Genomic DNA, 8342 nt, shown 5'->3' with positions numbered 1-8342 from the left:
CAAAAGAACATTCTAGTCTGTGTGTTTAGATCAGATCTCCATGACAACACTGAGGGGGAGGGGCTAGTTTTTATTTGATTGGAGGTTAAAGTTTATGATGATTAGGGGCGTGGTCTCTTGAGTGACAGCTAGCCTCTGGCCCTCACTTCTCCTCAGAGGCTAGTTGTCAGAATTAGCATCATTAGCATGCTAACATAAAATGCAGCCAGTGGGTGATGGGTGGACGGCGGTGCACGGGGCACGCACGCAGCCGTTCCGTAACGAACTTGCATCTGGTGGAAATTCTGCAGTAAATTCTCGTCGCCGCCTGGGGGTCCACTTCCACCTGCAGCCCTATTCTCTCTCTCTCTCTCTCTCTCCCATTTCCTGTCAACCTCCGGCTGTACTATAAAAATAAAGGCATAAAAGACCAAAAAATAATCTTTAAAAAAAATAAAAAGGTTTCATCCAGTGAAACGCAATGGAAACAATATTATAATTGGTCATTTTAATGCTGCTTTTATTTAGTTTGTTTGTATTTCTTCATTTCCATGGCCACTGAGCCACAGCCCCCCCCCCCCCCCCCCCGAAATCTATTCAAATGTAGCTTTTTAATGTAAGAAGTCAACAAACCTCCATATTAAACGTCCTTGGGGCCATGAATATAGACAAAATGAATGTGTACTTCCTCTCTTCTTATTATTATTACTATCATAATGTGTTGTTGTTACTATAGCAGTTAGATAATTCATGTTGTGTCACTTACCATTGTGTCTTGTCTTTGTCTTGTCTTGTCTCGTCTACGCACGGGAGAGGGAGAAACCAAACTTCGACTCCTTGTTTGTCTTATTCATGTGAAGAATTGACCATAAAGCCGACTTTGACTTTGACCTCCCCTCCGTCTCATGTTCTTTCTTACACCAGTTTCCCCGTCTTGATGAATTTAATGATCATTTCCTATGGAGGAGTGTGAGAAAGAGCATGGGTACAGTTACAGTTACAGTTACAGTTGGGTCCAGTCTCCTTCAGACTGGAACCAGTTAAACTTAGACATTCGTTTGCTTTCTTTATTTTACGGGTTTAAAAACAATTTGACTTCTCACCTTAAATCTGATTGTGTAAGTTTTCAGTAACTCATTGAACTACGTCACTGTCTATGTTTACGTTTGTTCTTATGTGTAGTTACGTTTTACTGTTAATGTTCTATGTCTGCCTGTAATATTGTGCTGCTTTTTAGTTGTTTTTGTCTGTTTTATCATCGTATCATTTACTGCTTTGTCTGTTTTGTGTGGGACCCCCCCCCCCCCCAGAAACGAGTTGGTACAGCCCAAGGGGTTCATCCCATCATATGAATACATTTTAATATATTTATATATATATATGTATGTACATATATATGTCTGTGTACCATTACAGCAACAGAATCTAGTACTGATGCAATCTGGAACACAGGAATAACATGAGAGAATATGAAACTAAGACAGTGTTGTGGCACCCTCCAGTGGACAGAGACCACTACATCATGACCTGCGTTGTGTAACTCAAGGATACAGTGGTAGTTTCTGACACACATCACTGAGACTACAAGTGCATGGTTATTGGTAGAAGACTTGCTAAATCTGCTTTTTTTATTTTTAAATTAATTTAGTCAATGTACTAAATCTGCTTTTTATTTATTTTTAGATTAATTTAGTCAATGTACTAAATCTGCTTTTTATTTATTTATGTTCAAATTAATTTAGTCAATGTACTTAATCTGCTTTTTATTTATTTACTTTTAAATGAATTTAGTCAATGTACTTAATCTGCTTTTTATTTATTTTTAGTCCATGTACTAAATCTGCTTTTTATTTATTTTTAGTCCATGTACTAAATCGACTTTTTATTTATTTTTAGTCCATGTACTAAATCTGCTTTTTATTTATTTTTAGTCCATGTACTAAATCGACTTTTTATTTATTTTTAGTCCATGTACTAAATCGGCTTTTTATTTATTTTTAGTCCATGTACTAAATCTGCTTTTTATTTATTTTTAGTCCATGTACTAAATCGGCTTTTTATTTATTTTTAGTCCATGTACTAAATCTGCTTTTTATTTATTTTTAGTCCATGTACTAAATCGGCTTTTTATTTATTTTTAGTCCATGTACTAAATCGGCTTTTTATTTATTTTTAGTCCATGTACTAAATCTGCTTTTTATTTATTTTTAAATTAATTTAGTCCATGTACTAAACCGGCTTTTTATTTATTTTTAAATGAATTTAGTGCATGTACTTAATCTGCTTTTTATTTATTTGTTATTTGGCACTTTAAATAAAAATTAATTGAGTTGAAAACAGGATTATATTAAATGATTTGATGCAGTTCTTCATAACAAACACTAGGAGCAGCATTACGTCATAGCTGCCGAACCAACGAAGAAGAAACGGAAGGAGAAAAAAAAACCGTAGAAGAAGAAGCGTTGCACAACTCCCAGTGGATAAAGCTCCGGACGGTGACATTGGAGAGTAACCCGACACAAGAACATCCTCTCTCGCTCCTCCACAGGTGAGTGAGGCGTTTATTCGGCTCTCTGTAACAGAACCGGGCCGGACGGGACCCGGGAGAGGCGGCCCGGTGCGGTTTAAACGCGCTTTAGTTACAAAATAACGGGAAAGTTAAACGCAGAAGAAGTCAGTCAACAGAACCGCTACCGCTAGCATAGCCGCTAGCTACGGCGCTAATGTTATGGAAGCAGCTAGCTGGTGCTGTTAGCTTCACCAGGCGGATTGTTATTATACTTTATTCTGTTCAGTCAGTTTTATGACGTAATTAAAAGATGGCGGGTCGGTCCAGGTTTTTAATACAAAGCTCAAAACTTTATTTAGAGCGATTCAGTTCGTGATTGACTTTGTAATTCTCCAAAACGTCAAAACAACTCACCTTCAGCCTCTTATCCGGGGTCTGGTCGCGGGCGCAGCAGCTCCAGCAGGGGACCCCAAACTTCCCTTTCCCGGGCCACATTAACCAGCTCTAACTGGGGGATCCTGAGGCGTTCCCAGGCCAGTGTGGAGATCTAATCTCTCCACCTGGTCCTGGGTCTTCCCCGAGGCCTCCTCCCAGCTGGACGTGCCTGGAACACCTCCCTAGGGAGGCGCCCAGGGTTCATCCTTACCAGATGATCCTGAACCACCTCAACTGGCTCCTTTCAACGCAAAGGAGCAGCGGCTCTACTCCGAGTTCCTCACGGATGCTGAACTTCTCCCCCTCTCTCTAAGGGAGACTCCAGACCCCCTCCTGAGGAAACACATTTCACACACTTGTACCCGCGACCTGGTTCTTTAGGTCCTGACCCAGCTTTCAGGACCACAGGTGAGGGTAGGAACCAGGACTGAGCGGTAGATCCAGAGCTTTGCTTCTGGTTCAGCTCTCTAAAAACAGCTAAACTTAAACCTTTTAGCTGTAAAGTGCCTCCTGCAGTCGTAGCTAATATTAAGAATTATATTGTGGGTCACACATGAGCGTAAAAACTGGGATTCAGGTTTAGTTGGAGCCGCAGAGGGTGCGTAGAGATCCCATCACCACCATGTTCATCTGACCTAAAGTGTGCTGACTGACTAAATGTCTTGTGTGTGTGTTTTTGTAAATGTGACAGGACAGGATGGGAGCCGCCTTGTCCACTCCTGCCACTCCTACAGTCAGGGCGGAGGCCATGATGGCCATGCCTCCTCAGGGCTGCCCCATGCACCAAGAAGCCCCGCCCGTGAAAGGTGCTGCTGCTGCGGGAGGGAGGAGGGCTGTGAACCACTGTTTTATCATGCCATGTTTTACCGTAGCAGGTTGAATTTGTGTTGCAGTTTGTCTCATGTGTGTCTGTCTTTCTCAGTGTCTCCTCCTGCAGAGTGTCCCATGCATCAAGCTCAGCCTGTTAAAGGTACCAACTTTAAGTTCAGTTCACATGTTCAAGCTTTGACCATTTTAGTAAATATTATCTGGGAACACGGACGATGAGTAACAGATTATTATTAATATGTCGGCCTAAACGCAAAGCTTAGTTAAGTTTGAACAGCAGGTGCCACTGCTGTAAAACATTTTACGCATGTTCTGTTCATGATTGCACTGTTTAAGGGCGTCCTCCCGCTGTGCCTCCGTCCCGTGCCCCGTGCTTTAGGGTCCTTGTCCCCCCCTCCAGGCCCGTTTGTACTCACACTACCTGGGCCTCGGAGAATGCTTCTTGCTGCCTATACGTCATCACGCCGTAACACGTCACACGCATTGATGACGTCATGGCGATGCGTGGCTTTGTTTCCAGATCTTTCCGTAGACCTCAGAGTTTTTGTGCGTCTTGTCGACTGTTTTTGAATCTTTTCATCGACCAAATCTGCAGTAAACACTCCACCTCCGCATCACACCAACGTGAACCTTTCGCCGCCATTGTTTGAAATGTCCGCGCATGGTCCCTCCTTCTTTTTTCTACGTCCCAACAGGCGCACAGGAAATGACCTCAGAACCGCCGTAGGCCTCGTGCCCGTTTGCACGCTCGTGCTCATACACGCGCAAACGTGCTTTACAAAAGCCCACCTCTCCCAAACGGGCCGTGGACGGCCAGCGTGCCGCTCCTAGACGCGGTACAGTTGCACTCACACTGGTCAAAGGAACCAGACTCTACCCGTGGAACCTGTTTGGGCACGGTACGGATGGACAGTGTGAGCGCGCCCTCATATTGTTGTAATGCTGAAAATATTGGCTTGTGCTGGGCAGGGTTTTGTACCCACTACGCCTCAGAATGATCTTTATTATCATAATCCTCTGCTACAATGACACGCCTCTTGTTTCCAGCTGCGTCTCCTCCGCCAGAGTGTCCGATGCACCAAGCAGAACCAGGTCCAGCTCACCAGGACCGGGCCTATGACTTTGTGGAGTGTCCCATGAAAGCTGCAGAAGGCACCAAGAGTGACATCGACCCAGCAAATATGGTACCTGCACCACTTTAGTGTTGGAACAGAGTGACGGTCTGAAAGGCCAAGCAGGAATGATGTTGTCAGAACGTCTCTCTCTCTAGTTGCATTTGTAAAGATGGAGTGTTGCTGAACTGTCTTTACTCCCTGTGTGGACAGATGCCGCCCCCTAACCAGGTGCCTGCTCCGGATCAGCCCTTCCCCCTCCCCATCGCCAGAGAGGAGTCCACCATTCCACGTCACGACACAGAGAAGAAGTGGGTTTACCCGTCCGAGCAGATGTTCTGGAACGCCATGCTGCGGAAAGGGTCAGTCTGTGCCACCAGTGTTTTCCCCCAGCCTCAGTTCAGTTGTTGTGCTCTGTTTTCTCTTTCTCCTCTTGGTTTATATTATAAAAGGATGGTCTTACTTTCTGTGGGCCCGTCCTCAGGGAGACATGTTTCCCTGTAACCGCACAGCTTCAGTCTGGTTTAGTCTTCCATCCACAGCAGCCGACGTTATCAGGGCCTGAAAACTGGATCTTTAGAAACCAGGTCCCAGAGTGGGAAGATTTGAAACCACCTCCGACCTCTGACCCCGCAGCGTCACATAACAACAACAGTGCTGCTGCGTGAGAGGACAGAGACGGACCCAGAGACTGTTTACTGAACTGGACTCTGAGCCACATGCATGGGACTGAATGAGGCCCAGCACAGATTTCTCCCTTTTCCCTGATGCTCTGAATAAGGAGCTAAACTGCTCTAGGCTCTGTTTCTAAATCCAGTTCTAAGAAGCTGTGAAAAGTCTCTAAATGTAGTGAGAAAGTGGCGCCTGGGAGCGCTTTGGGACGGGGAAGGGGCTCCCAGCAGCACCCTCTGCTCAGTGAGGACACTAACTGCAGAGTGAAGGGGCTCCCAGCAGCACCCTCTGCTCAGTGAGGACACTAACTGCAGAGTGAAGGGGCTCCCAGCAGCCCCCTCTGCTCAGTGAGGACACTAACTGCAGAGTGAAGGGGCTCCCAGCAGCCCCCTCTGCTCAGTGAGGACACTAACTGCAGAGTGAAGGGGCTCCCAGCAGCCCCCTCTGCTCAGTGAGGAAACTAACTGCAGAGTGATCGGTGCATCAGAGTCCAGAACAGCGCCAAAGTCTGTGTGTATGTATTTCTGTGGCAGTTACAGCGCCACCTCCAGGCCTGGCATGGGTACTACAGCGTTTGGAGTCGCTGCACCTGCTTTCCTGTGGATACAGAGATGCAGCCGTGTCCTTAGTTGCACTCAGGCGATGGGAGGAGATCTCAGCGCTGAGGCAGTGCAGAGACTTCGCCTTGAGGCTGCATGTGAAATAACACTCAGTGCTGTTTGTGCTGCAGGTGGCGCTGGCGTGAAGACGACCTCACTCCCCCCGATATGAGCAACATCATCAAAATCCACAACAAGAACAACGAGCAGGCCTGGCAGGAGATCCTGAAATGGGAAGCCATGCACGCAGAGTGAGTCTACAGCTCTCCATCCGTTACAGTCACGTAGAACATGTATATTTGTTTTTTTTCTTCCTTTTTCCTGAGTTTGGACGTTAAAGGCACCAAATGAGTCGCTTTAAAGCATTCAGTTAGTTTGTAATATTAAGAATAGAAACATATAATGTCAGTGATGCTATTTAGTGAGAAAGTGACAGAATCATGACGTTGCGGTGAGCCGCGCGGACTCTTGGTCCACACTATATCGTGCACAACTTCTGCGATAGGGGGCGGTTTTGAACACGGCTCCCGTGTGCGCTATGTACACAATGTGCCTGAACACCGGAGCATTAACGGCGACTTGCGTGTGGTTCTGTGTCCCTGCAGTGAGTGTCCGTGTGGGCCCACGCTCAAGAGGTTCGGCGGTAAAGCCAAAGAGTTCTCACCGAGGGCTCGCATGCGCCACTGGATGGGGTGAGCTCCTCCACACTTCACCTGTCTGCACTTGAGATGTTCACCTGTGTTGTGTGTGTGTTTTAGGAACGCATCCCCAAAGGACCGACCACACACAGACACACACACACACACACACACACACACACACACACACCAGCCCTTCAACATAATAACTCATGTCTCCTCTCCCCATCAGCTACGAGCTGCCGTTCGACCGCCACGACTGGATCATCGACCGCTGCGGGCGGGAGGTGCGTTACGTCATCGACTACTACGACGGCGAAATCAACAAGGAGAACTATCAGTTCTCCATCCTGGACGTGCGCCCCGCCTACGACTCTCTAGACGCCGTCTGGGACCGCATGAAGGTGGCCTGGTGGCGCTGGACCTCCTAAAGGAGCTTCAGCTCCGTACAGGCCGTGTGGCGCTGTGAAACGACACCGGTGAAGCAAATGAAATTGACTCTTCCCTAAATTGAACCTCGCTCGTTCAGACCGTACAGAGCTTCATCTCTAATCATATTGATTTCAATGCTGTTTGCCTTCGCTCCGCTCTCACTTCAGATCCAGCTCCTGGAGCCGCCCGCCCCGACCCGCTTTAACTAACGCAAATACTGCCCGGCTTGTCCCGTGTAGGTGTGGCGGAGCTCTGTCAGGTCCGATGATGTCACAGTGATGTCACAGTGATGTCATAAGTTGTCAGCTTGGGCCCTGAGATGACAGAAAGCCTCCGTTACACCCGCAGGTGTGGAGTTGTAGGTGTAGAGTTCACCAGGCAGCACAGGGGGGAGAAGAAAGGAAAGAATGCTACTGTGTTGCATTATGGGAAATGTAGGATCCAGAATTTGCTGATCTTAAAGGGGCCGAGGCTCCGTTCACACTGCAGTTCCAAGTGACCCTGAATCTGACTTTCCTCTCACGTGTGACGCGTATCTGGTTCTTCTGACGTTGTGAACGCCACGAGTCGCATTAAATCTGACGTTTTCCATCAGAATCAGGACACTTTTAAACGTGCTGCTCGCTCTGACGTCACTCTGAGCCGCGCTGAGCTGCTTTGTAAATGAATGACGAGTAAAGTTGATTGGGGAAAAACAAAAGTGTGTCTCAGGAACAGAAAACAAAGATGAAGGACGGCGGTGAAGCGGCCCGTGGCTCAAACACGGTTTTTAAAGATGATTTTTTTTTTGGCAGTGTAACAAAAGAGTCAGTTTTTATTATTTAGGACCAACAACGGGGACAAATGGGGTGAGAGAGGGGGGGAGGGGGGTGTTAGACGTGCAGCAAAGGTCCGCAGGTCGGAGTCGAACTCACGGCCGCTGCCTCGAGGACCTTCAGCCCCTTTACTTGCTCACTCAGCAGTTCAGCCACGTTTAAAGACGTCATGTGAACCGACAAAATCAGATTTGTGCGTTAAGGACCTGCAGTGTGAGCGGTTCATCGTGTCCCTGCTGCACACATCCTATATTCTCTCTTATATCGGGTCAGAAGCTCCGGAGCAGCGAGTGATAACGTATCGAGCAGTAACACCAGGTCCG

General features: G+C 47.1%; 1 protein-coding gene across 1 annotated transcript; it reads left to right on the top strand.

Annotated features, from left to right (window-relative positions):
• The first annotated feature begins 2426 nt into the window (after positions 1-2426).
• On the top strand, positions 2427-8046 carry hccsb (holocytochrome c synthase b). Its single transcript, XM_083936269.1, has 8 exons — positions 2427-2527; positions 3615-3729; positions 3846-3893; positions 4799-4935; positions 5077-5225; positions 6266-6385; positions 6740-6826; positions 7005-8046. Exons 2-8 carry the CDS (start codon positions 3621-3623, stop codon positions 7201-7203), a joined length of 849 nt encoding a protein of 282 aa, XP_083792395.1. The 5' UTR covers positions 2427-2527; positions 3615-3620; the 3' UTR covers positions 7204-8046.
• The last annotated feature ends 296 nt before the right edge of the window (positions 8047-8342 follow it).

This window comes from Echiichthys vipera, assembly GCF_963691815.1.
Source record: "Echiichthys vipera genome assembly, chromosome: 21".
NCBI lineage: Eukaryota > Metazoa > Chordata > Actinopteri > Perciformes > Trachinidae > Echiichthys > Echiichthys vipera.
This window is presented reverse-complemented; position numbering and strand designations above follow the sequence as displayed.

What these genes read in the sequence shown, in the direction of transcription:
- hccsb (XM_083936269.1), top strand. Translation starts at nt 3,621, where the DNA reads ATGGGAGCCGCCTTGTCCACTCCTGCCACTCCTACAGTCAGGGCGGAG. An exon ending in TCAAGCTCAGCCTGTTAAAG is followed by an intron (nt 3,894 to 4,798) that starts GTACCAACTTTA and finishes TCTTGTTTCCAG; the next exon opens with CTGCGTCTCCTCCGCCAGAG. An exon ending in TGGGAAGCCATGCACGCAGA is followed by an intron (nt 6,386 to 6,739) that starts GTGAGTCTACAG and finishes GTGTCCCTGCAG; the next exon opens with TGAGTGTCCGTGTGGGCCCA.